This window comes from Syzygium oleosum, unplaced genomic scaffold (assembly GCF_021117445.2).
Source record: "Syzygium oleosum isolate NSW1041296 unplaced genomic scaffold, Sole_v2.1 Sole_v2.01, whole genome shotgun sequence".
Classification (NCBI taxonomy): domain Eukaryota; kingdom Viridiplantae; phylum Streptophyta; class Magnoliopsida; order Myrtales; family Myrtaceae; genus Syzygium; species Syzygium oleosum.
Genome location: NW_026607485.1, coordinates 10,633,790 through 10,660,093, shown reverse-complemented (window position 1 = coordinate 10,660,093; position 26,304 = coordinate 10,633,790). Strand labels below are relative to the sequence as shown.

At 39.3% G+C, this 26,304-nt stretch overlaps 2 protein-coding genes and 2 pseudogenes across 2 annotated transcripts in view; all 4 read right to left on the bottom strand.

Moving 5' to 3' along the window:
• The window catches only part of LOC130139441 (1-aminocyclopropane-1-carboxylate oxidase homolog 9-like), a 67,048-nt gene extending 44,658 nt beyond the window's left edge, over positions 1–22,390 (bottom strand). The window contains exons 1-3 of the mRNA XM_056316409.1: positions 22,321–22,390; positions 21,661–22,156; positions 19,839–20,441 (exon numbers count right to left, since the gene is read on the bottom strand). Coding sequence (XP_056172384.1) covers positions 20,051–20,441; positions 21,661–22,156; positions 22,321–22,390 — 957 coding nt within the window. The 3' untranslated portion in view covers positions 19,839–20,050. The remainder of the gene's footprint in view (positions 1–19,838; positions 20,442–21,660; positions 22,157–22,320) is intronic.
• Positions 8,119–9,117, bottom strand: LOC115692600 (uncharacterized). The gene has a single exon (XM_030619507.2). It carries the CDS (start codon positions 9,115–9,117, stop codon positions 8,518–8,520), a length of 600 nt encoding a protein of 199 aa, XP_030475367.2. The 3' UTR covers positions 8,119–8,517.
• LOC115692605 (disease resistance protein Roq1-like) lies at positions 9,548–15,363 on the bottom strand (annotated as a pseudogene).
• Positions 22,391–23,073: 683 nt separating the features above from the next.
• On the bottom strand, positions 23,074–24,809 carry LOC130138796 (1-aminocyclopropane-1-carboxylate oxidase homolog 1-like; annotated as a pseudogene).
• Between the last annotated feature and the right edge of the window lie 1,495 nt (positions 24,810–26,304).

Here is a 26,304-nt window from a genome sequence, read left to right as displayed (position 1 = left end):
GGTTTGGGAGGTTCGGATAGGGCCGTGATAATACTAAACGATTACGGTTTGAATTCGTGTGATTTGGTGTGATTTTCGGATTTGTTACTACTGTACCCGTCCGGTTTGCTATTTTTGTGGAGAATTTTGGCGGCCGAATTTGAGAAAGTTTTCTTCATGAAAGTTTCTCCCAACATCTTGAAGTATAACATACTTTAATTTGGGAATTTTTGGAAATCATTTGAGGCCATTCGGAAGTCCATCTTTGGACCGAATCAAACCTGCCCGATTTACTGTTCACCCGACCTTCTGGTCTGTTCGAATTTTTATAAATTTTTCCAAGCCTATTTTCAAAATACTTCCTTCACAAAAATTGTTGGGGACATTTGTGCCTATAACATATAAAAATTTCAAGGCTTTCCAAAATTATTTGGATACTGAATGAGTTGTATTTTGATGGCCTAAGGGGCTGTCCGAGCGAATCGGATTTTGTCCGACTTTGAGTGTCAAAACGAGGTAGTTACGGTTAGAACTAGGTTTCTAGTTCTGCACGGAAAATGTTCATCGAGATGTTTTGTACAATATATCCAAATTTCATAATTTTTGGAATTGATTTACCATTTATTTCAAATGGATTTTTGTCACTGTGCAACTACCCAATTTGGACCCGATTTTGTATATTCCAGGTTTTTCTCTCTCTCTCGGACTGAGTTAGGGGCTAGTTGTTTGGTGGTTGTGGGCTGATTGGGTGATGAAATTCGAGGTTTAGGAATGCTGAGTTAGGGCTGTGATGTTGAGGATTGATCGGGAGTTAAATAGGCGATTGATTGGAATTGTGTTGGCTTGATTGGGTTTATTTGATTAATTGCATTGTTTGCTGTGGTTGACTGGTTCTGGTTTGTGCATGTGCTGAATGTGATGAGGTGGTGTGTCGCGTGTGTGTAGCCGTGAAGTATGATGGTGTGCTGGGGAGAATGTGCATTGGATTCGCGTGCTAAATGTGTATGATCGCGTGGTGTTCGTGTGACGAGAACGTGTGTTTGTGAAGTGTGCGTGAGATGTGAATTGGTGCGTGGCTATGTATGTGTGTGAGGTGTGTATGTTTGGCCGTGCGATTGTTGGCCGTGTGTAAGTGTGATTTGAGTGGAACGAGGGTACGGAAATGTAGGATTGGTTGGAAAAAGGTCCGTCCTGAGGCGTGTTCGTTTACGCGGGACGATGCCGTCCCTGACGAGGTGACGATGCCCAGCCCGACGGGGTGACGATGGTTGACATGGTCAGAAGACCGTTGGCCTGATGCGTTTTACGCGGGCGCGGTAGAAGGAAAGTGTGTGTAGGATTCCGTCCTGATGCGTGTTCGTTTACGCTGGACGATGTCGTCCCTGACGAGGTGACGATGCCCGGCCCGACGGGGTGTCGATGCCTGACGAGGTCAGAAGACCATTGGCCTGATGCGTTTTACGCGGGCGCGGTAGTGGTGGAAGAGTTGAGAATGAGCGGGAATTGGCTTGAGGTGCGAGGTTTGAGAAAGTGACGCATGGTGTGAGTTAGTGTGCGAGTGTGTTTGTATCGCATGATGTGATGCTTAATTATGGGGTAGAAACTGCTAGGCACGGTATGGGACGTGCCCAAGTGGTTTCTGTCTTATAATTGAGGCACGCGCGCGTCTGTGATTCCTTGCTGTGATATGTTGGCTGTGTTATTGTCTAACGTGTAGGGACGTATATGATGGATTCCAGGTAGGGTCGTGTGTGGTTGTTAGTCTGTTTGATTGTCGTGTGTTATGCTTGTTTTTCGTCTGGCGGTACGTGAGTGCCTACGTTGGGTTTGGGATTGTACACTTATTGAGATTCGTCTCATAGTTGTATAATCCACAATTTCAGACCCCCAACCTTAGACCCGGGAAGTTCGCCTCCTCTTTTTGGAAGTTTGAGGAACCACCTTTGGTGCCCAGTGGAGCTACATTTGATTTTCCGGAGTAGAAGCCAGAGGACTCAGAAGCAGAGCGGAAGAGGGCAACCAGTAGGCTTTCCCTAGGATATTTTAGGGGTTGTTTAACTTGGGTTATCCGATAATGAAGTTAAGATAACCAAACCCCTGAACTTTTGTTAAAATGATGGCGGAGTATGTTCGTCTGTATTTATGTCTGTAATATGATGTTTATATGTTTGGTGCTGTATGAAGATGTTGTTTGATTGTCCTGGTGTTCTACCCCGTTGTCGTCATCTTTCTGTCCGGGGTTTTTATATTCGTTTCCGCATGTGGCTCTGATGTTTGGGTTGGGTCGGCGACGTTCCTAGGACGTCGCAACAAATTCGACCGGAGCAGGGGATGTCGCGAGCTCGATGGGGTTCGGGGCGTGACAAATTCTACACCTATTTATAACAACTATTATATGGCTAAACACGAGTCCCCTCAAGCAACTATACTTAGCGTCAGTCTGGATAAGCGTACCCACCATCTCAAGATAAGCACCTTATCCTTGATGGAGAAAACTTCTGAATGGGCTCCAATCCAACCGATGGCCCGCTAGTTCTATGCTTGCAGTTTCATTAACCCTTTGTCATTACAAAACATTCAACTGGGCCATCTTTATACCAGGAATGTGCATATAATTCTCCAGAGCAAGGATACAACAACATGTATTTACTGCAGCAAACGATTTGGATATGGACAAGTGCGCGCGTGGAGAGAGAGAGAGAGAGAGAGAGAGAGAGAGAGAGAGTTGTTCAGCAAGATCTGCAATCACCAAAAGCCCCAGCTACCATTCTATCTCTAGCTGGTTCGAAGAATTGATTGAAAGGTAGAAATAGAAAGAGGCTTCCTGAATTCTTCTTAAACAATATGGAAATGCATGAGTGCTAGGAAGACCATTGTATTATATTTTAGAATAGAACTTTTTCGGGAAGGATCTTTCAGGGAGATGTAGCTAGCAGGCACAACGCTCTACTTCATTGATTGATAAAGTAAAACTTTGGTTCGAAAAGTAGAATTGCTCTGTTGTGCTCGTAGAAGCCTCTTAAAAATGTCTACTTAACTATGGGTTCATTGAAGTATTATAAAATTCTTTCGAATAGACGGTTTAGTTGGTGGTTGATTTCTATTCATACCATTAGGGTTTCCTGGTTCATAAAAATCTTGCAGAAGAGGTATTACTTCTGACGCCATTATACCTCCAAAATTTGAAACCCTTCGATCCAGAATTCCCATTACGGCAAGAGAAACTAGAAAAAAGTTGTAAACATTCATAAATCCAGCCGACACTTGAAAGGGGGAACATAGATGAAATTTCTGCGGAAACCAGCCAATATTTCCGACAATTCTGCATTTTTACCTAGCTCATCAGCTTGAAACCTGAGACAGATTCCATTTGCCAGACATGTTCAAATATCATGCTATAGATAATTTAGCAGACTAATTGACAAAGCAATTTGCAAAAGAAGGTGTTATTTAAACAAAAACAAGTTCGCCAGTGGGAGAATATGTTTAGTTTAGGAAGATACATTTCGCTCTTAAGAATATCAATTCTACGAAATGTACTCCAGGAAATAGGTTTTCATGCAAGCAAATTATCTATGTACTGTACCATATGATTCAATTCATGGTAACCAGGCATTGACCTTGGCAAAATTCTAGCATCAAATATAAAAGAGTGTGTTTGGGGTAACTATGGCTTAAAATTTTGTACTTTCACGTCGTCTTTGGGTCGTTCTACATTTTCTCTTCGACATGGAACCTAATGTCCTTGGAGAACAAACAACATGCTGTAAAACAGAGTGGTACTTAGATGCTTTTAGATTGGATGGGCAACTTCTCTTCAGAGAGATCTTGAAACAGTGATCTGATTGAGAGAAGATTCGTGGATGACTAGTGTACTAGTACCGGCTAGGATGGGTTTCAATCAGCTACATCTTCCAAAATTGTATAGGAACCGTGCTCACTGTTATAACAGTCTGGTTCTCTCTATCATGAAACTATGCAGTAATTTGGGCTAGTTTTTGAGCTCCAGAGAGAGGAAATTGACCAAGGTGGTCACCTTTATCTGCGAGATGAGTCCCCTTGCTCGATGTTGTATTCAGAAAGTTAATGAGTTAGGTCATGTTTCCCACAATACTTTTGACTTATAATCAGATTATAAGAGCAGCATAACCATGTATTCAAGCTCTAAAAGTCAGAGTTTTCATGGCTTATTTTTTTTCCCGCTAAACTTTTTGTTTAGACGCATCCTTGGTAAATCTCACACTTCTTACCCCCAATACTTAAGCTTCTTCTTTTAAAATTTCAATCGAAAGACAATGTCGTAATCTAGATTAGCTACTTCATGTACTGTTCAGATCACATTGAAACAGATCCTATTTCACTACATTTTAAGTTTTATATAACAAAGTATGAATAAAAATTGATGAATTCTGAACAAGCTCAGCAAACATGAAATGTTAGATCATGGCAGTGTAAGACAGATGAAAAATCATACTGGAAACACAAGCCATCCACCACAATTTAACAAGCACTTGCCCTCATGTATGCAAGAAGATCAAGTACATTGCCCACGGCATATTAGAAAGCATAATTTGCTCATAGTTAAAAAATCTTATTTCTTTGAAGATACTCTATTTTTCAATTTAAACTTGATAACATTAAGACATCAAAGAATCTCACTGCAGTGAAAACCAGTGAGGAAGAAGAGATGAAGAAACCGGGGGCAAAGGGAAAAGGAAAGAACAAACTAATGTTAGCTTAACTTGTGGCACTTCCCAGAACTGCAAATTTTTTAGGGGAAATTAAAAAAAATGGGAAAATGTTTAACCAGTCGCAAAGATTTTAAGAAAACGGAAGTAGAGCGAGGATAGAAAGAATTAATATAAAATCAACTTCTTGACGCTTCGGAAAACTCCACTTTCTTCCATTTAGACTAGGAAAAGGACATAAAAGATGGAAAATTAGTTCCATAAACCTTTTCTATTTTCTTGGTTGTGTTGCAATATTCAAGGTGCAAGAGCAAACAGAATCACTACAAAACCGCATCCATCAGTAATCAAGATAAGGAATCATAAACCTCCAGTAAGCTTGAGTTGTCAATTGTCATATGTCACAATTTCAAAGTGGACCTAAGTAGATACGAAATCAGCAACAAAAGCAAGTTCAGAAACTGACCTAATGCATGCCTCAGAGGTACTTGAATGAAAGGACAGTATCAAGCCACAGCCTCCAAAGTTATCATTTGCACGGCCATAATATACTTCATTTGTAACTAAAAGTGGCTAAGAGTCATCTAATCATTTATGAACAAACAAATTTCAGGAAAGTTCAATTTTATTTCAGTATGATCATCAGATGTACCAATGATTGATAATGTTGCTGCATACATTATGCATGGTTCGCATGTCACATATAGGGAGCATGCTAAAAACTGTTATGCTACTTCTGCAGCCGAAAATTCTGTCCTCTGCTGCCACTGTTCAAGAAGAACATCAACAGCGTCCATCTCTGTATGTCTTGTTGCCTATGAAAGCGCAAGGAGAAAAATAAAGAAAGCATGTTAAACTTAGGAGCTTTGCCAGAGAGTAATTGCTCTTAGTGTAGTCTCATCATAAATTTAGGAAAAGCATTTCATGACAATTGTTTTCTCCGAGAAGTTATCTAATTGAGTATATAAAAGATTGATCAACGCATATACTACTTTTTTTTTTTGGTCAAAAGGCATATACTACTTGATATCAACAAGTTTTGCTAGCTTGAAGTTGCTGAGAATCTCACATGAAAAAGAGGCTTTTTGTTGGATTGGCCTCCTCTTCCTTTTCTAACAGTATTTTTTGTATACCCTTATAGCAAGGTGCCTTTCTTTTTTCATTATGCTCCACTAAATACTAAGAGGGCCAAAAAAATTTTCACACCAACTATTTATTACTGTCCGCAAAGTCATTTTTAGTAGTTTTTTGTCACCATATAACTATAAATGATTACAGGAATAGACCATTAGATAAGAGATTATCTCTACCAGAAACCAGGCTTAAACTATTTGTTTAGATGTGGCCATTGTGTGAAAAAAATGTGCCCAGGAAGCAGGTTCTTACATCTTAAAAGGCAACACAATGCTCACACAATTCATTTTTATACCAAATAAGTATACCAAAGTCTGGCTAACATATGGCCTGAGGAAACAATGTGAGGAACTTCACAAAAGCTGATAAAGACCATAATATGGTTCCAGACAGAGCACAAAGGTAAAAGAAATTCGTAAAACATTATGCATAATAAAGCGGTAGCCGTAGTCATATTTTATGAAAGAATAATGGGAACAAAACCATTTACAGCCTAACAATGCACGGAAAATTCCACTAATTAACAGATTTGTTCTGAATTATCATCTATTAAAGAAATAATCATGGGAGAAACATAAACTGATCAACAACGACGACGAGCGGATAATTCGAGGGTATCAATTCAGAATAATAACAAAGTGCTGTTGGCCATATTTATACCAGGTGGTGGAGAAGCAATGATAAACCATACATTCTGTGTCTAATTAGTCCTGTTTCTTCCTGCCACAATAACGTGCCCATCCTCAACAATCTCAGCTGTTCAATCAAAGAGTACAATATGAAATCATTCACTAATTAAGATTGATTTGTTCTGAAATGCACATGGTTACTGAAAATCAATTTTTTACCCAACTAAAACTTCAAGGCTGTGCAAAGCAAGCTTGCCTTATATAAGAATAGCATATAGGTTTTGTTATTTGTTAGGAGAAAAAAATATGAGTATAAGAGTTAGAAATTCTCGAGCATGCATCCATGCATACAAGCAATTCAAGAAGAAATCAGCATCAAGTGTCCAGCAGTAGAAATATTCAGTATCAATATGCAGCTACTAATGGAACGAATGCATATTTCACAACTATATAATCAGGATGCTCCAAATCCTGTATAATGTACTGGTCACAAATTTCTAAACGATGATTATTACAACATATTCGTCCAGTAATCCAGATGCAAATCCCACCTAACTATTAAACATGGCTCTGACCACACTAAAGCAAAAAAAACTACTAATTTGAGAAACTACATGTTCCTTATTCCAGTGTGTCCTATCATTGTTACCTCAGAAGCTTATCTTTCATTATATAGGTTTCACTCAAACATTCAAGAAGCTTCCAGGAGTATTAGCTTCTCGGTCATTCTCCTTCATAAAGGCTATGGCACATAAGGATTAAAAGAGAACCCTAAACTGTTGCAAAGACCTCAAATCAGAATGGATAATCAACTTCTTGTGCTTTTGTCTCTATTCTACTGAATAACTTCTGCAAACTGTGTTTCTAGTGATTCCTTTCTTTTTCCATATCCACAGTCCATAGGGCGAAAGAAAATAACCACTTAACCAGTTATCCATGGGCACAGCTGGTGTTCATATTAATGTCTCACTCCAAGTAAATTTGGTTTTCAATTCTCACTAATTGCCAAAGGCAACAAGTGGTAAAAGGACTCGACTGTGAAACAACCTTTCCTGGTGGCTTGCCATCTCACTTCTTCATTCCTCTAAGGTTTTGTTGGCTGGTTGTCCGCTTCACCGCGTGGTTTCACGTAAGGGAGTTCCTAACCTATAGCACCTAGATTGGCTCAGTTTTTCGCCTGAAAAGGGAACTGAACCTACCCATGTACACCCTCTTCCCATTATTTCACTCTCCCTCACTTGTTTGCCCTTTGAACCTGGACTTCACCTACTTATCTCAATAAATTGCCACCTGGGAAAAAAAAGGAAAAAAAGCTATACCTTCTAGGGATTGTTGCTGATTTTTCCGCTTGTAAAGTCAATTGCCAATGAATTCACTACCAAACATCCTCAGACAAAACTTACGAAAAAACACTTAGTCAACATCCCACGAACAAATTCAACGACACATTTTTCAAGTTCCTGCGCAACCATAGCACCATATGGATCGAATTTCAAAATCCATCTCGAGTATTACATCAACTAATACAATTCGGATGTGCCAGGTGTTACTTGATCTATAGCAAGCTGCATGGCGCCCAGAACCTCAAAGGAGAAAATCGTTCACCCAAAGCTACGTCATCAATTTCCATGGCTTTGGTCAGCAGTTAGAGTCCGTTGCCTCCACTCACCAGCCTCTGTCGCCGCCGGTTCGCTAGGGACCCTGTTTCAGGAAGACAAACTTCTTCTGTTCGTCGCCTTCGTGGGGAGGTGACGATCTTACATTCGTAAGAGATTGCCGTCGTTTGATGGAAGATGAGCAGTTGTGATGCTAAAACTGGCGGCAGTGGAGTTCGAAGTTTGCCCATGGCGGAGAAAAGAGGATTAAAAAAAATTATACTTGGGTGTAATTCCCAAAGAAAGAAGGTGAAGAGAGAAAAGGTAAAAGCAAAGAAAAGAGATAAAGAGAAGAAAACAAGAAGAACAGGAAAAGAGTAGACATTGTAATCAAGATCGGCTGAGTTTACTTACCTACGAATTGCTTCCTCAGCAAGTTCCGCTCAGTTTAACAACCAAAGCAGCGAGCAAACACCGCCATATTCAATCCACTTAGAAGTCTGCATAGTCTTGGTTCGCGCGCCTCGGGGGAGAGATGCCAATGATTTCTCTTTGACTATATTTCTCGGTGCTCATTTGACATTCTTGTAAGTCCTTCTGTAGATCTGCTTCGCTCGAATTATCTTCGTGTATAAGTGAACTCCCAGCTGCTGAATCGATTGATTCATGACCAACCTCATAGAGTAAAGCCGGATCAATCAGCCGATTGTCTCGAAGCTCAACCTTTAAATCGTCCCTTAAATGCCTACATATTATTCGAAATCCCCATTTTTTCACACCACCCGATATCGTAAACTTAAACTCTACATAATTTCCATCAATATGACCAAAATCGACTGCTCCCCACACCTTATATGGTGTCATATACTGAAACATGATATGATCCGAATCCAGCGAATGGCTGTTCATTTGTGTTATGCCTTTCCACTGTGTACCATCAATATGTGTATCAACCTGAAACACGGCTTTCTTTTCTTTCGCATCATTACTAACAACGAAACAAAGAGCCACTCCAAGGAATTTGTCATACAAGTCCTTCGAAGCCATAAAAGATACGGAGCCCTTTTCATGAGGAAGGATCCACTGTGGCATCTCTCCTTCCGGGAGATAACTTTTGAAATAAGGCCCAACCTGTTACAGAGATAGACTGGTACAAAGTATCCAAGTTAGTATAAGTACCCAAATGAGAAGATCCATTGATCCTTGCTTGCATTAATACACAAGTCTGATGCGATAGAAATCATTCCTACGGAAGCCACCTACGTTACATGCATATGCATATATGAGCAGAACCATTTCGTATTTGTTTGCTTTTCTTAAGCACGCGATGGACCCAGCATATACTCACATTGATATGGTGTGTTTGTGTGTGTGTGTGTGTGTGTGTGTGTGTGTGTGTGTGTGAGAGAGAGAGAGAGAGAGAGTCTAACCGTATCAGCCAAACATCTACGGGCAAAATGATGAATTGAGGTTAAATCTTCATTTTTTTGTAGGAATTGGCAATTATCCGCCCAAAGATAACTCAAAAATGGAGGAAGCTCGGGAATCTCTTGTAATTGACGGCAGTTTTCAACTCCCAATTCACACAAACGATCCCGCTTACTGATGGATGTAGGGAGGGTAGTAATATTGGTCTCCGTCAGAATTAATTGACCCAAGAGAGGAAAATAGGCAAGATTCTCAAGAAAGTCTACTTGGGACAGATTACATCCCATAAGGTCTAACCGGTGTAAATTTGAAAGTCCGGTCTCCATGCACGGATCAGCTAAATCCTCGTATATTGGAAACTCGATTAAATTTGGGCAATAGCTAACCTGCAAGTTTACAAGTTTTTGTAACTTATAAATGCAAGATGGAAGACGTTTCAAGCTCTTGCAATCTTTTATATACATTCCCTCCAAAGAGACAAGATTTTCTATGGATGCGGCAAGTTCTTTAATAGTGGTCCCTCCTAACCGAAGATTTTTTAGGCCTTCGAGTTTATGCGAAATATCAGGAAATCTTTCAAATTTCGTGCATTCTTCAAGATTGAGATCTCGAAGATTTTTTGACTTGAGCACATTTGGAAAAACACGAAGTTCTGAGCACTCCCTTAAATTCAACACCTGTAACTTGTCATGATGTGCGATGGAGTCATGGGCTTCTACCAAGTTTTTGCAATTACAGAGATCCAATTCCTCAAGATTTGGAGTACACGAGAGGTCGGGCATGCGAACGAGCAACTCGCAACCACTGAAATTAGCATACTTCAAATTTTGGAAGTCCTGCAAAAACAGCGAAACCAGCTTTGGTAAACATTCTGAAAGGGAAAAAGGGGTGTTTGCATGATGATGTTGCTTCCTTACATTCAAACCATGTGATTCCCGTTTGAGGATAGGTTGCTACCGAAGCAAATCCGGTATTGATCTTTCAAAAAATTATTATATTTTGGGTCATCAATCGTATTTATTGAGCAATTTGTTTATTTAATACAGAGGTGATCTGCTACAAAGTCCACAAATAGGTCTATGTAAGTTGATGTACATAGACGGCGGAGTCAAACTCATGAAATGATGGTAAATTAAAATCGGTTGTCCTTTACGTTAACCATGGTTTATATATTGATCATTAATAATATCATAATTTATTTGTAGGGGCTTAGCTTGATTGAGGGTTATAAAATTGGCTACACAACACAAGGGGGAGATTGGGTTTCTCAGGGATAATTACATATCCTTGACTGTTATATAATCTATACGAACCGGGTGAATATGTCATAATTACATTTGCTTAGGCCACGACACTCTTCATGTGGAAGGAAGCAAGGAACTTCGGTAGCTCGGACAACTTGGAACCTACTATTCGGTTTTATGAGTAAATTTGTTAACCTATTAATTGACTTTTCATTTAAAGTTACTATAAACTGATAATTGTGAGAAATTAAATACTGTATTGAGAAATTACTAAACACTTAGAAACTTTACTAGTACTTATATATATGTATATATATATATATATAGAGAGAGAGAGAGAGAGAGAGAGAGAGAGAGAGTTTTTAGCAAGTCAGAGTAAACTCTTATCATTTTACATTTTAGATATTATTTGAAAGAATTGAATAAAATATAGACACACGATATTAAAAAGTTCACAAATAAAATTGGATTAACAATTATTAAAAAAATTAGAGTATCATTAAAAATACCTAATCATCATGTAGAATTAGCCCTTATTAATTTTCTTCTCGCAAAAATCTCAAGTTGGTACGATTATGACACATTTAACCCAAACTAATTTTTGTCTAAAAAAAATCTCAAACCCGTATTCCTCACCCAAATTTATCCTTTATTAGCAAACAAAAATTAGTTTGGGATAAAATTGTGTCACGTGTCATGTATGTGGCAATCCCAAAATTCAAGTGAAGTGTCATGTGGCAAGTATGCAAATGTAGGCCATAAAACAAAACTATTCCACCTGTCATGCCATATGACAATCATAGAAGCATAGTAAAGTGCCACATGGTGAGTGCGGATGCGGGCCACATAACATAACGATGCCAAGTGTTAGGCCATGTGACAATCATAGAAGCAAAATGAAGTGTCACGTAGTGAGCACATGAGTGAACACTTTGTCAAATTTCAGCTATAACTATACATAATAGATGAAAGTCAAGAATATATGTTCTATCATAATGAAACTTCTGGAAAATCAACAAAATTTAAATTTTGTGAAGTTTTTCAAAGACAATGAAACCAACCTTGAAAAATATTCGAAAGAAATTACAAATTTCATATATTGAATTCAAAAGGGCTAATATAGGTAAATGCTCACCTTAAATTGATTTGGTACTGTTGTGATACTGCAATTGCTCATATCAAGTTCCACTAATTTCTTTTGACCAGAGGAAAATTCTGGAATCCGAGGAGCACATCCAATCCATCCAAACCATCTTAGCTCATTAGGAAGACAGATAGGACCTTGGAAAGAATTATGCACATTGCACAAAATGAGCAATCTCAACCTTCTCATTTTTGTAAAAGCATCAGGACCGATAAATATTTCTGTCAGCTTAGGTAGCACTAACACTATGGCTTTTACAGCACAATCTCCCTGTATATACAAGACTATTTAGGTTATGCATGTTCAGTAATTAGAGTAAAAAGATAAGGAGCAGAATTTTGATCGTATTAGCAAGTCTTACCATGTCGCTTGATAGAACATCGACAACGTCATCATACAACCATAGTCTGCTGCGTCTCCTGGGATCATCGGTTTCTTGCTTCACAATATCCATACCCATCAATTGAATCAAGTCATGCATTTGCATGTTTCCGAACTCATCAGTTCTTATCAAGGACCTCTCAATGAGAATTTGTAATCCTATTATTGCCTTAAGATCGCAACTTTTGAGAACTTTCTTTATATACTCAGTTTCCCACCCCTTGAAGAAGCAGGCAATGTGAAGAAAAATCTCTTGCTCATTTGCCTCTAGTCCATGATAACTTATTTTGAGCACATCATTGATGTCTTTCTTAGGAGCTGCATAAATTTTATCTAGTGCACTTTCCCATTCTTCTTCTCTTCTACCACTTAAGAAGGAACCTAGCACCTCAAGTGCTAAAGGAAGGCCTTTAGCATGATTCAGAACACTATTCACTAGATCTGTCCTAATTTTAAATTTTTGGTGTGTCAGAAAAGCATGCTTACCAAGTAGCTCATGAGCTGCACTGTCATTCAACTCTTTAACTTCATACACATGATCTTGATCTATCCCGTGACTGGTTAGCAAATGTTTATTTCTTGTGGTAATGATAATCCTACTCCCATTACCAAACCACTTGCCTTCCCCCGCTAAAGCATTTGACTAGCGCAAATCATCCACGTCATCAAGGATAAGGAGAACTTTTTTGTGACAAAGTCTATATTGTATTTGATTAATGCCTCTATCAACACAGGACACTATTAATCTTTCTTTCAGTGCTAATATCTCAAATAGTAAATTTTCTTGCGAAGTAACTAAATCCTTGCAATCTTTTGAAACTTCTCGTACATTCGCCAAAAAACATGAATTACTGAATTGTCTGAAAATATCATTATAAACGACTTTGGCTAAAGTCGTCTTTCCTATGCCTCCCTGACCCCACAATCCCACCATGAGAACATCATTGCATTCAAGTTTTAACATCGATTTCAACTTAACCACTTGGGGATCTATCCCAACCGGATACTTAGCAACATGCAAAGGTGTTCGGTCTAGGTGAGTGGAGATTTCCTTCACAATTCTGTGTATAAGCTCTGACTCATCTCTGAAAAAAAAAAAAAAAAACCAAGAAAGAAGTTGTGACATCATTTTGGCAATTTGAATAATCAAATAACAAGTAATTACTACCCAACAATGACAAAAGCAGTGCATCACATTTTCACATAACCACAACCAAAACAAGATGTATGCCCACCGAGTCGAACTAGAACTCCGAGATCTCCGCGCCAACCAACCAAAACATGTATCCATCTCCTTAATGATTCATGTTATTTTGATTTATACAAGACGATTCCCTTCTTTTTTTTTGACTGTTATACGTTATTTATTTATATACTTAATCAAAAAGAGCTATTTAGGACTTGGGACGGTGGTAAGATTTCGATTTGAAAAATATTAAAATACCCCAAAGCACGATGGCATTGCCTTACATGGTGTGTACACACTAATTATCCTATATCAAGCGTTGCAAACTTTTTTATTCGTTCCAAAGAAATGGAATAGGTGCAATAACACATGTTTAACATTTCGTCCATTGATCAATCAACACTTTGTTTTGTTCAAATAAGTCAGTAAAATTTTCAGCCGATGAAGTACTATTGTCAATTTTTATTACGGGAAAAACCCACGTGTCTATTATATGCTTAGCCAAAAATGCAACCGGTAATGAGTTTTTGACTCAGTTGACCAAAATTGAAAATCTGTAGAAGGCAATTGACCAAGATGAGACGTGAAGAGCTCTGATAGCCCACTCAAAACGTTTAGAACTTTTATTATACTTCGAGGAGGGCAAGAAGGATCCAAAGAAAGAGCTATAGACCTTGCCCGAATGAAACAGGGCTTAGTAAAAGCCCAAGGAAAAATTCTATTCTTCCATGCCCAAAAGTAGGTTTTTTTTTTGTATGGTCTAGTGAATTTTAATAAGTGTCAGTAAGTATTGAAAAACTTTTCGTGAACAAATATCATTGACTTTTCCTTTCTCATAACATGTTAGTAACTTACCTACTATTTTATGAAATCACTTACTTTTTTCATAATTTGCAAATTACCAATTTTGTACTAACATACCAATCTTGATTTGCATAACTTGTAGCCTCGGACTTCCTAACTTTTAAAAGAAATTACCAACATAAATTAGATTGACTTACCAACATTTGTCTTATTAAACAATTACCTATTAGTTTTGGGTTACCAACTTTCACTTAAGTGATTTATGTTCTTTTAATTTATAAACTCTCATTTGAGTTACTTATTGACCTAATTTTAGAGATTGCCAATCTTAATTAGAGTGACTTATCAACCTTTCTCCCATTAAGTCACTAACCAATTTTGGATTGTCAATTTTCGTTTGAGTTACTTGCCGATCTTGTGTTTCTTTAATTCTTCAACTTTTCTTCTCTTATGCCAAATTTTATTCTATTTTCTTAATGAAGTCTAAGATTTACCAACTCTTATATGAAATTACTAGAAGCCACTTAAGCTTTCAAGAATCTTGAGATGAAGTATCTATACGAATACTTACAATCATGTGTGCGTAGATTTATTTATTTATTTTCAAAAACAAACTCTATAGTTAGTTACTTGTAAAAATTATCTTCTCGCACAAAATATGGACTCCGCTCCACTTACCAATCTTTCAAGTGCCATCCGGACAAGCTACCGGCTTCGTAAAGAGCTTTCTTCCATCTCTTCACTTCCTCCGAATCCTTCCCGATCTTGGACTCATGCTTAAGCATAGCTTCTTTGTACTTCTCTCTTGCCGCTCTCACTATTCTGGGTTCCACTTTGTAAAACACCGGAAAGACCATGAGGTTTCTTTCTTCCTTACAGTCCATGATTTTCGCCACCTCTTCCAAACACCACCATGAGGAAGCGTAATCCCCGGAGAAAATGATGATCGCGATATGTGATTCCTCGATCGCTTTCATAAGTGTCGGCGCTATTTGCTCACCTTTCCTGAGCTCCTCGCTATCAACATAAGTGTAGATTCCTTTTTGGTCAAGAGCTCTGTAGAGATGACTAAGGAAGTTATTCCGGACGTCCTCGCCTCTGAAACTCAAAAACACATGGTAAATCCTTTCGTGTTTCAATGAAGAAGCCATTAGATGATGGAGTTCAACAATCAACAAGAAGTATTAGCTTAAGATTTGGTATAGTGTTTTCAGGTAGTTTGTTCACCGTTCGATCTTCTGGTTGATTTATTCTTATGCCAGAGGACATAGCTGCATGACTTTTTTATGCCAAGGTCAACAAAAAAATATTAGAAATTTGGAAAATGATGGTGCTTATGGATGGACCAAGAAATCTAATAGAAATTTTAAAAATGATTGGCTGATTGACACAAGTTTCCTTGTTTGATATGGTATTTATTGTTAAATTTTTTATAGCGATAACTACTGGTCCTAGTGGGACTCAATTATTCACAAAGTGAAAAACAACTTTAGAGTGATGGATTCTCGTGATCTAGGTTATGGTTACTAATAAAAAAATGCAATCAATGAAAAAACTTGATTTGATCAATTTGATAAGTTTAAGAACTTATTTGATTTTTTGTTTTTTAAGTTTAAGGATTTAATTACACTTTCATGATAAATTTCGAGACTTAATTGCACTTTTTGAAAGTTTTAGGACTCAATTGCACTTCCATGACAAGTTTTAAAATTTTCAATGCGCTTATCTCTTAAATGTTTGATGAATTTGACCGTTCAATAAGCCAAATGGCCAACAAGAGTAGGTCAGTTGTTCACAAAATGACGAACAACTTTAGAGTGATGGATTCTCGTGATCTAGGTTATAAGCTAACTAATAAAAATAAAAAGAAAGAGCAATCAATGAAAGAATTTAATTGGACAAGTTTTAGGACTTGTTTGCACTTTTTGAAAATTTTAGGATTCAATTACACTTTCGTGACAAGTTTTAAGACTTAGTTATATTTTTTGAAAGTTTTAGGATTTAATTGCACTTTCGTAATCAGTTTTAAGACTTTCGATACATTTATCCCTTAAATGTTTGATAAATTTGACCGTTTAAAAAGCCAAATGGCCAACAAATGTAGGGAATAATATCGATCACTATGGTCCTAGTGGAGTCAATTATTCATAAACTGACAAACAACTTTAGAGCGATGGAATCTCGTGGTCTAGGTCATAGGTTACTAATAAAATAACGGTGGTAAGTTAACCATGGGCGTTGTGCCGGCAAGCCGTTAACTTAGCATTGTGCGAAGCATGGGCCAGCACAACGGGAGCCTGAAAGCTCCTCCTTGTCACCCTAGGCGAAGGAGGCAACTATACTTGCCAGCTTGGAGATAATAGACCGAGACCTATGTGGTGTTTACCTTTATCACCGAAGGACCCCATTTGGGTCTCTAAGGAGGATACCTTAGATACTCCAAACGGAATCTATTTTTTAATATACCTGAGTTGTTGTTTCTCGGAGGTTGGGATGTCATTTCTCGGAGGCTTCCTTTGAAATGACATTTGAAATGACATCCCAACCTCCGAGTGATTGTTTCTTTTTTGCTCAATATTAATTTAACACATGACTGCTATATGCGCAATTAAGTATATTAGAAAATAATAATATTAGATCCATTGATGACAGCAGAACTTTGGAAAAACTTGGTGCTTAAGTATGGACCAAGATATCTATTAGGTATAAACAAATGGACTTATTTTCACTTAAGAGCATATACCACAGCATCATTCATATTGTTCTTTATATGATGTTAAATATATTCTTGAATTGTTGATGAGTATGACGTTCAACATGAGATAAAGTTTTAATTAATGTGCCGGATTCGAGGGAATGGTTTTCATCTGTTTAGTCTTCGCTTTCTTTTTCTTCCATGGAAAATGAAGTATTGCCTTTCATTAGGTTAGCTTTTATCATAGGCTCACTAATAAGACAAATTTTGTTGGCTTCCTCAAAACGGTTTTCCCGATCTCTGAGTAGCTATTTTCTCTTTGCTAAATAATAATTTAACGCATTACTACTCGTGAGATATATAATTATATATGCAAAATTTAAGTATATCATAGCTAAGTGATATGATATACTATCAATCAGAGGTGAAGGTATATTATCTTGGTTAGCTTTATGCTTGCACTATATGGCAAATTTGTGAGTGATGATCGATGTACCTCTGTATTGGTGGACCGGACACTAATCAATTAATTAATTTCTTGTCATTATAAAACGAAAGTTGATAAGAAATCTGTGGTGGTACCATATGCACCAAGATCAGGCTTGACGGTCAAGGTTTTGGGTATCGAACCCAATAATCTTTCTTTAATCGAGAGCTACTTGTGTTTTCTCTTCTAGTCTTTATTGTGAAGAATCTTTGAATACTGTATTAATTGCGTACAGGTGATTCGGCTTGGATTTACTCCACCTCGAGTAACGTGGTCGACAACACGCCCTTGGATCAACAAAATTGTGAGAAATGGTGGATCTAGAAAATCATGTGTGTATAAACAAAAACAACATTAGCCTGCTAGGAATTTAGGATATGTGAATGTTCATGAAAAATTAGATGACTAACCGTGTTATTATAATAGCGTTTGAAGTACTCATATATTTCATGCTGAGATTTGTCACACAATTTTTTTTCTACAAGAAGTCAAGGATTTTTATTAAAAGCTCTCTTAATGGAAAATATGGCTCATGGTAGCAATCATAAATTAAGTAGTTCCATTGATACATACAAGTTACTAGAATAACAAAATCGTATACATATTAGTGCATCGATCCTAGTAGAGAAATGATATTTTTAACACAAATAAAGTATTACCTGATGCCAGAACAGAGTGTAGTCATTACATCTACGACTCAAACTTCAGGTTAATTTAATATATAAAAAAATACCAATTTTATCTTGAGTGACGATTCTAGCCTGAACTTTTTTTTTTCAATAAAAAGTACAAACTTTTACTCGAGTCCCAAATTTTGCCCCGTGATGTGAAATTTTCAAATTGTTTTGGCCGGATTTGGAATTTAAGTTAAAGTTGGTGATTTTTTATAAAATAAAAAAAAATTCGGTCCAGAATTGTCATTTGACATAAAATTTGTGTTTTTTTTTTTTAAATTAGGCTCTCAAACTTGAGCAAGTGAAGTCATTATATATACGACAAAAAGTTGTCTTGTGTGTGTGCACCCACAAGATAGAGAGAGAGAGAGAAACAGAGAGAGAGAGCGCAATGAAGTCATTTGATTTTACCTTTTTATATTTATTAAAAGAGGTTTAACCCTCTTTCACAATATTTTTAACCATAGATACTCTGTAAGATCATAAAATACCAGATAAGCTCCATAAACCAATTAAATCTAGGTCTTTGACTTGTGTACCAGTAGTCCTGACTTATAGTGGCAATTTGCACTAGCTTTTACGACTATACTTGAGAATTTTGACTGTTATCCCGATTTCTCAGTATCACTCAAGGATAAAAATATTCTCAAATCATTAACTCTTCATATCAAGACTCATAATTATAAAAGAGCTGATAGATCTATTGCTTTAGCTTTGGTTTATAGGATTTACTACAAAGCTATGGTTTATGCATTTGGAAGCAAAGCTTCCAAACACAGTGCTAAAAGAGAAACTCTTCTTCTCCAAACTGATATCTCTAGAGCTAACACTATCATTCCTCGATCAATCAGTTAGAACCAAATAGTTTTACCGGAACAATGAGAATTAGAAAGCCAAATTTCCCTACAAGTTGTTCAAAATGCAAATCCAATCAATATCATACAATATCCAAAAGGTAGAGTAACCATTCGGTTTCCTAAAAGATCAATCGATTTAAGATCAACTCCTTCATTTTGCTCATCCTCATCAAGAAGATTAATTGATCTTCATTCAAATCTTCCTCCTATAATTAGTCTCCTTGCTAGTAGTCAAGGCAATACTATTAATGCAGGAATTACTACGGATCAAGCTTGTAATCCTACCACCGATATTAGCGGTCTTGATAATAGATCCGGTATTGCTAGGCTTGTTAATCAACAAGACCAACCAGAACAGGTTCAAGTAAACTCAGATTCTCCGCATTATTCACCCACTTATTCACAAATGGTTGATTCTTAGCTTAATGTTTTAGAAAAACAATTTGAAACAAATAGGGCATTCTTAAATCAAGAATTCAATTGAGAAGAAAATAAAGAAATTAGGCAATGATTCTTTAACACTTTCCCCAATCAAGCCAAAGAAATCAAACAAAAGTATTACGACTACATGTACGAACATGAAGTCCAAATATTTTTCTTTAAAAGGTCTTGTTAGTGACACCCCAGAACAATCAAAGGCTCTCGAACTCAAGGGCTTAGTCACAAATGATACCCCGAATCAAGTCAATGTTCTTGAAAAGTCCACCTAATCCGATAATGAATTCACCATCAACTAGACTGGTGCTTAAAATTATCCTTTGGATAAACAGACCTGGTCTAGATTTTAAATCAACATAAAAAGCATTTTGACAATAGAACTGCTCGTGATTACAAGTTGAAAATAGAGAAAACTTAACGGTTTGCAACTTTAATCCCAACACTAGCAAAACCTAACTCGACATTAGATTGTGACCTCAACACCGACTAAGGGAAGTATTTAGCGTCTCTAACACACTACGAAACAGTTGGGACAGAAGTATAGGTGAAAAAGCTATCATTCAATCCACTAATTCAGATTGTAACGCCAAATCAGTGTCCATGGACTATGATACTAAATTGACTGAAGGACCTACTCATCAGATCAGCCTCACAAGAAAGTGCAGATTAGGCTAGAAATCCATTGGTTCATGCGAGAACATAGAAACAAGAAACTAACTGATAGAAATGTAAACTGCAAATATCTTGTGAACTGACCTGCATCATGTCTCCTAAGTTTATTACGAGGGCCCCAGGAATTGGGGCAACGTCGATCCATTGGTTCTGATGGCGGACCTGGAGGCCACCAATTTGGTCTTGGAGAAGAATGGTGATACAGCTACTATCGGTATGATCACTAGTCCCAAGGGTTAAGTCTGGTTCTGGACACGCTGGGTAGTAATGGCCGATGAAGAAGAGTCCCTCCCCACAGTGGATGTTTTTCAGGTAGCTAGGGTCCAGGCCAAGAGCTTCGGACAGCAATTCGAATATTTTATCTGCCAATTCCTGAATTCTGTCCTTGTACTCAATTATTACGTCTCTGCAAATCGGTTGGTTTTAGAGAACAAGTGATTAGTCAAACGCAATGAACATCAGAAAATCAATCTCTACCTCACTCTCTCAAAAGGGCAAAAGGACACTATAAGTGCCATAACTTGTGTACGGACATCACTTTGGTGCCATAACTTTTTTTCGGATCACTTTGGTGCCAAGTCAGAGGAAAAACGATCACTTAAGTGTCATAAGTTTTTTTTGGATCACTTCAGTGCTAAAATTTTTGAAAAACGATCACCTAAGTGCTAAAATTTTTTAAAAACGATCATTTAAGTGCTAAAAATTTTGAAAAACGATCACTTAAGTGCCAATCTCCGGCGAGCCACGTCAGCTTCGAAAATTAATAAAAAAAAATGCCACGTCGGATTTCCGGTGAAAAATTGTGCACGGCACCGGAGTTGGCACTTAAGTTATCGTTTTTCAAAAATTTTAGCACTTAAATGATCGTTTTTCAAAAATTTTAGCACTAAAGTGATCCAAAAAAAACTTATGGCATCAAAGTGAGCGCCGTACACAAGTTATGGCACTAGTAGTGTTCTTTTGCCCTCTCAAAAGGATCCTACTGACAAGTAATTTCCACAGTACTTGAATTACATAAATTGGTTTTAGATGTGGGGATATAAATGGACCAGGCCAGTTTACTTTGCATAAAAACTCAAACCCAATTATCAAAATTGAGGTTCTATTATACGAGTTCATGATTCGCGTAACAGTGCAATCATTCTTGCATACCAAAGAGGAAGAACATAAAAGGAATAAGTTTCCATTCAAACCGAATCTATTGGCATTCCGACTCTGAATCCCCTGAAGATCTATGACCCCTTTTGATCGTTCGCTTCAACTGAACTACGACTCTGAAGCCCTTTGACAAAATCACAAGAACTTCCAGCACACTGGGCACTCGTTTCGCCAGGCCAAGCAGCAGCTACATCGAGTCCAAAAGCCCCATTATTACTTAATTATCACATCTTAAATCTTATCTAGGCTAGAGCTTCTTCGCTTTCTTCCCCTGATTTGCTATGTGTCAAAAAAACAAAAACTATCATGGAACCCTTTGATCCCTCTCGCACGACACAAGTGGGTATCGCATAACTAAATTGAAAGCATTTTCTGTCGCAAGTCCCAAAAAAATATCTAGTTTCAGCCTTTCAAGGAGTGTGTTCTCCCCGCGTACGCACGCACAGACCCGCACACGCAGAGATTACCGACAGACAGCAGACAATTCCTGAGGATCCGGACTACGAGCAGCCAAGACGCAGGTGATCGAGTCCCTCCAGTTCGCCGCCGGAGCTCTGTACAGGTCGAAGTTGCTGTTGTCCAGCACCTTCCTCATGCCATAATCTCGCGAGTACTGTTCGCGCTTCGCCTCGAGGTCCTGCTCATGGAACCTCCTGATCCCTCTAACCATCTCCTCCATGAGGGCTGCGGGCATGCCGTGGTTCACCGCCTGGAAGAACCCCCACCTCTCGCACACCTCCCGGACCAGATCGACCATCCGCTTCTGCTCGCCTGGGCTTCTACGGGTTCGGCCCACGCATCCAAAGTCTATGACTGGAATGCTCAGGCTCGATCCTAGTGCTTCCGAGGCATGATCATGCTCGAGCTTGAGTTGGTGGTGGACGAAGATTTGGGTTATGTGGGTCAGTTTGGTGTCGGCCAGCCCCTTCACGCCGGCCTTTGAGTCGTCGAAGGACTTGAGCTCTGCCGGGTAAGAATATAAAGAAGATGATGCTAGGAATTGCTAGAACAACACCGTTGGGAGAGAGGAGGAGGGCAGAAAAGTTCGATCAATCTGCTAACCCCATAAACAAAGCTTCGAGGCCACTTGTGTCACTCAAGCAAAGAAATCTGCGCGGGAAGCTAACTGAGCTGCGGAAATGGCTCTTCCCTGGGGTTAAATCTGCACCCTTCTTTCTGCGGTGCATAAGTGCGCATTGTTGCTGTTTTTACGTCTTTAATCTCTGTCATGTGAATTTGCATAACGAGAAGAGGCTTCTGCTGCTCAGAGCTTGTGACAGCAGAACGCTCAATTACCCGTAAAGGTTGGAGCTTATGACACCAAAACATAAACGTAGCAGCAAAACTGAAACACAATCTTTCTATAATAAAGGTGAAGTTCTCCCTCTCTCCCGCTCTATCTCCCTCTGTTAGCTAGCCTATATCGCCGTTTTGGTGAACTTCGAGCTTTTTCCCCATCTTAAAACTATAGTTTTGCAGATGATAAAGAGACCGCTTCCCATGTTTTAAAAGCTTTTGTTACTTCTGGGACAAACACATTGTTTGTACCAATTCATTGATCTCCTCATGCTAGACAACACAGCCTCGTCTTCTCTCTGCCACTCCAAGATAGCCATCGCTTCTTGAGATGAAGAAGTAGGTGTACACATGAGAAACATTGTCTGGGCAAGAAACTGATATTCTTGGAAGAACAAGTTCAGAAGAATATAGGACATTCAAGCACTGACCGATGACCTAGGATTCGACTTAAATACACTCTAAGTAGAAAACTAAAACATTGTAAAATCGAATTGTCGTTCCAACCCAGTTCCTTAGTTTAATAGTGCTCGCGCAAATCTATCCATGAAGAAAGTTGGCACTTGGTTCATAAACTATGTGAACCAACCCTACATCAATCATTAATTATGAAGGTCTCAACAACACGGGAGTAACATGATCATCGGTGGAGATGGACTTGACATTGGAGCTCTGTGCTTTGAATATTCGGGTATATTGCATATAATCTCCTAAGGCACTTGCACCTAGTGGCTTGATTCTATAACGTAGTCAATTATTGAAATTATTTTTGCATATCAAAGCGACGACATAATACGAATATGAAAAGTAACAAACTAGCCGGCAAGCTCGTATCACGCTCGGGTTTACTTTCTGCTAATGTAGGCATTCCCTTTCCGATTTGTACCACCAGATGTTTGCCACTGCCAAACTCACAGCTTGAACATCTGCAGAGCCGAAGTCTCATCGCCTCTCGCACTGTAGCGGGAAACATACTCCATGATGGTGGTTTCTCTGTACTTTGGTGGATCGCCCTCCGAAATCAACTCCTTGATGGGTCCGTACAGTCTTGGAGATGGCGACGCCGCCGTGTAAAAGAAGCACGCCACAGACACTCTCGGCCCCACGTTGTTGACCAAAACTCTATGCTCGGCGCTCTTGAATATGTCATTGGAGATAAGCTGAAAAAAATGCTCTGGTTCGTGATTAGAAAGTGAACACTCAACTGCCGGATCAAGAGCTCACGCTTAAAATGCTTTGTTTGTGATTTATTGATGTGCCTTACAGGGTCTCTAGTGATAAGACGTGGGGAGAGAGAGAGTATGTTAGGTGAGACTTGCCTGAAGCAGATCTCCGATGTTAACTACCAGCGCTCCTGGCACGGGGCTCACATCGATCCACTGATTCTGATGAAGAACTTGGAGACCTCCTATATGGTCTTGCAGGAGCACGGTGAAGAAGTCGCTGTCGGCGTACTTGATGGCTCCCAGAGTGAGCTCTGGTTGTGGGCATTTGGGGTAGTACTGGCTCAGAAGGACGAGTCCCTCAGCGCAGTCCATGTCCTTCAGATGGTTCTGCTTCAACCCGAGCGCCTCCGACAGTAGCTCGAACAATGTGATTCCTAAATTCATCACTTGCTTCGAGAATTCCAGCATTATGTCACTAGGGTGTTCAAAAAAATTTAGTGGGTCAATACGTCGCAAATTCCTAATCCGTGGGAAGCAAAATCTTAACAAAATATCATAAGACATTGTGGTTGAATATTCTGCAAAATCACTTACCGGCATACCGCCGGCAAGTCCTCTGCCACGGGAGCATTAGGTGCCATAATACAGAGTAGGGTGTCCCTCCAATTAGCCGCCTCTGTTCTATACAGATTAAAATTGCTGTGACACGCAATGCCTCTTGTGAAATCTCGCTAATAGAAACGTCTCTTCTCTCCAGCATCTAGCTCATGGAAACGGCGCACTCCATCCAGCATCTCCTCCAGAACAGCGGTGGGGATCCCGTGATTCACCACCTGAAAGAAGCCCCATGTTTTGGATGCACTTCGAACTTCATTCACAACCTCCTGGTGCCGAGATGGATCTTTCGCAATATCTTCAAGGTCAATTATAGGTACACGGAAGCGGCTGTCGCCCGATGCCAGAGCACTTCGCAGGTTCTCTGGGCGTTCTACAAAAATAGGAGGAACTTCGGTAATCCCCGCATCAACGAGGCCCTTGACACCCGCCTTTGATTCATCGAAAGCCTTTAGCTTGCACACCCGGTCGTACTTCTGTTTATTTTCATTTGCTTCGTCTGTGCTGAACACTTCCATTTTTCTTCCTTACTGAAAACACCATTGACTTCCCAGGTCCGATCTTATGTTAAACGTTGGAGAAATTGAAAGAAAGAGGCTGTTGGAACCGAAAGAATTGGGAAAATTTCAATTAAGGACCCCAAGTGGGTCCTTTTCTCAAAATAGGATTCAAAGTGAACATGGTGTCAAATAAGGGCCTGAAGTGCCCAATCAGTCTCAAATAGGGGCCCGAAGTGCTTAATTCGTTTCAGGTAAAGGCCTAGGTTCGCCGGCCGGTCAAATCTCGCCGGCCGGCGAGCACAGATACTGTTCTGGTTCATCTCTGTTTTTTTTTTTTCCTTCCCTCCGCCGGTCTCAGGCGAGGCCGCCCTCGCCGGCGTCGGGCGAGGGCCGCCCTCGCCGGCATCAGGCGAGGCCGGCCTTGCCGTTGTAGGCGAGGCCAGCCTTGCCGTTGCAGGCGAGACCGGCCTCGCCCGACGCCGACAAGGTCAAGCCTCGCCAAATCTAGCGAGGGCTCGACCTCGCCGGTATCGGGCGAGGCCGGCCTTGCCGTTGCAGGCGAGACCGACCTCGCCAGCGTCGGGCGAGGCCGGTCTCGCCTGCAACGGCAAGGGCGGCCTCGCCCAGCCCAGGCGAGGGCGGCCCTCGCCTGATGCCGGCAAGGGCGGCTTCGCCTGAGGCCGGCGACCTCCGCCGGCCCCGACTATGGCCGGTGGATGGAAGAAAAAAAAAACAGAGATGAAATGTACTGTTCCGGCAACCGGAATAGTAACTGTGCTCGCCGGCCGGTGAGATTTGACCGGCCGGCGAACCCAGGCCCTAACCTGAGACGAATTGAGCGCTTCGGATCCCTATTTGAGATTGATTGGGCACTTCAAACCCTTATTTGATATCATATTTACTTTAAGTCCTCTTTTGAGAAATTGGGGTCCTTAATTGAAATTTTCCCGAAGAAAAGTGAAAACTTTGAAATTTTGGAACGACTGGGACGAGTAAAGACAGATGGTGAATATACTTCTCTGAACTTCACAGCCATTTATAATGACCGGTCGTTAACCATTTGTGTCTGACAACATTAAATGAGGAACAAGAAAGTCCACAAAGTAATGCAAGCGCACACAAACAAAGTCAAATAAAAGAACACACAATAAATGCACTTGAAAAAAGAAAACGTGGACTTCTTTCTCTTCGTGTATCTATTTTTTTAGTCGAGTGTGTGCGAATGATAATCATTTTATTTCAGAAATAATTTCTGAATATCTATTCTCAGGATGAGTTTCTTTAAAAAGAAACTCGTTTAATAACGATAAAAAAATTTTATTTTTGAAATATAAATCTATTTAATAACAGCATAAAATTTCTATTTCCTAAAACATAAATCTGTTGATAACAACACAAATTTCTATTTCCCGGAACAGAAATCCATTTTTTTAGAAATGGTCTCTAAAATGAAAATCAATTAAAACAAATCAAACCCTAACAAAGCCCTAACGACTTATTCATTTAAAGGATTGTGTTGTTTTTTAGGATTTTA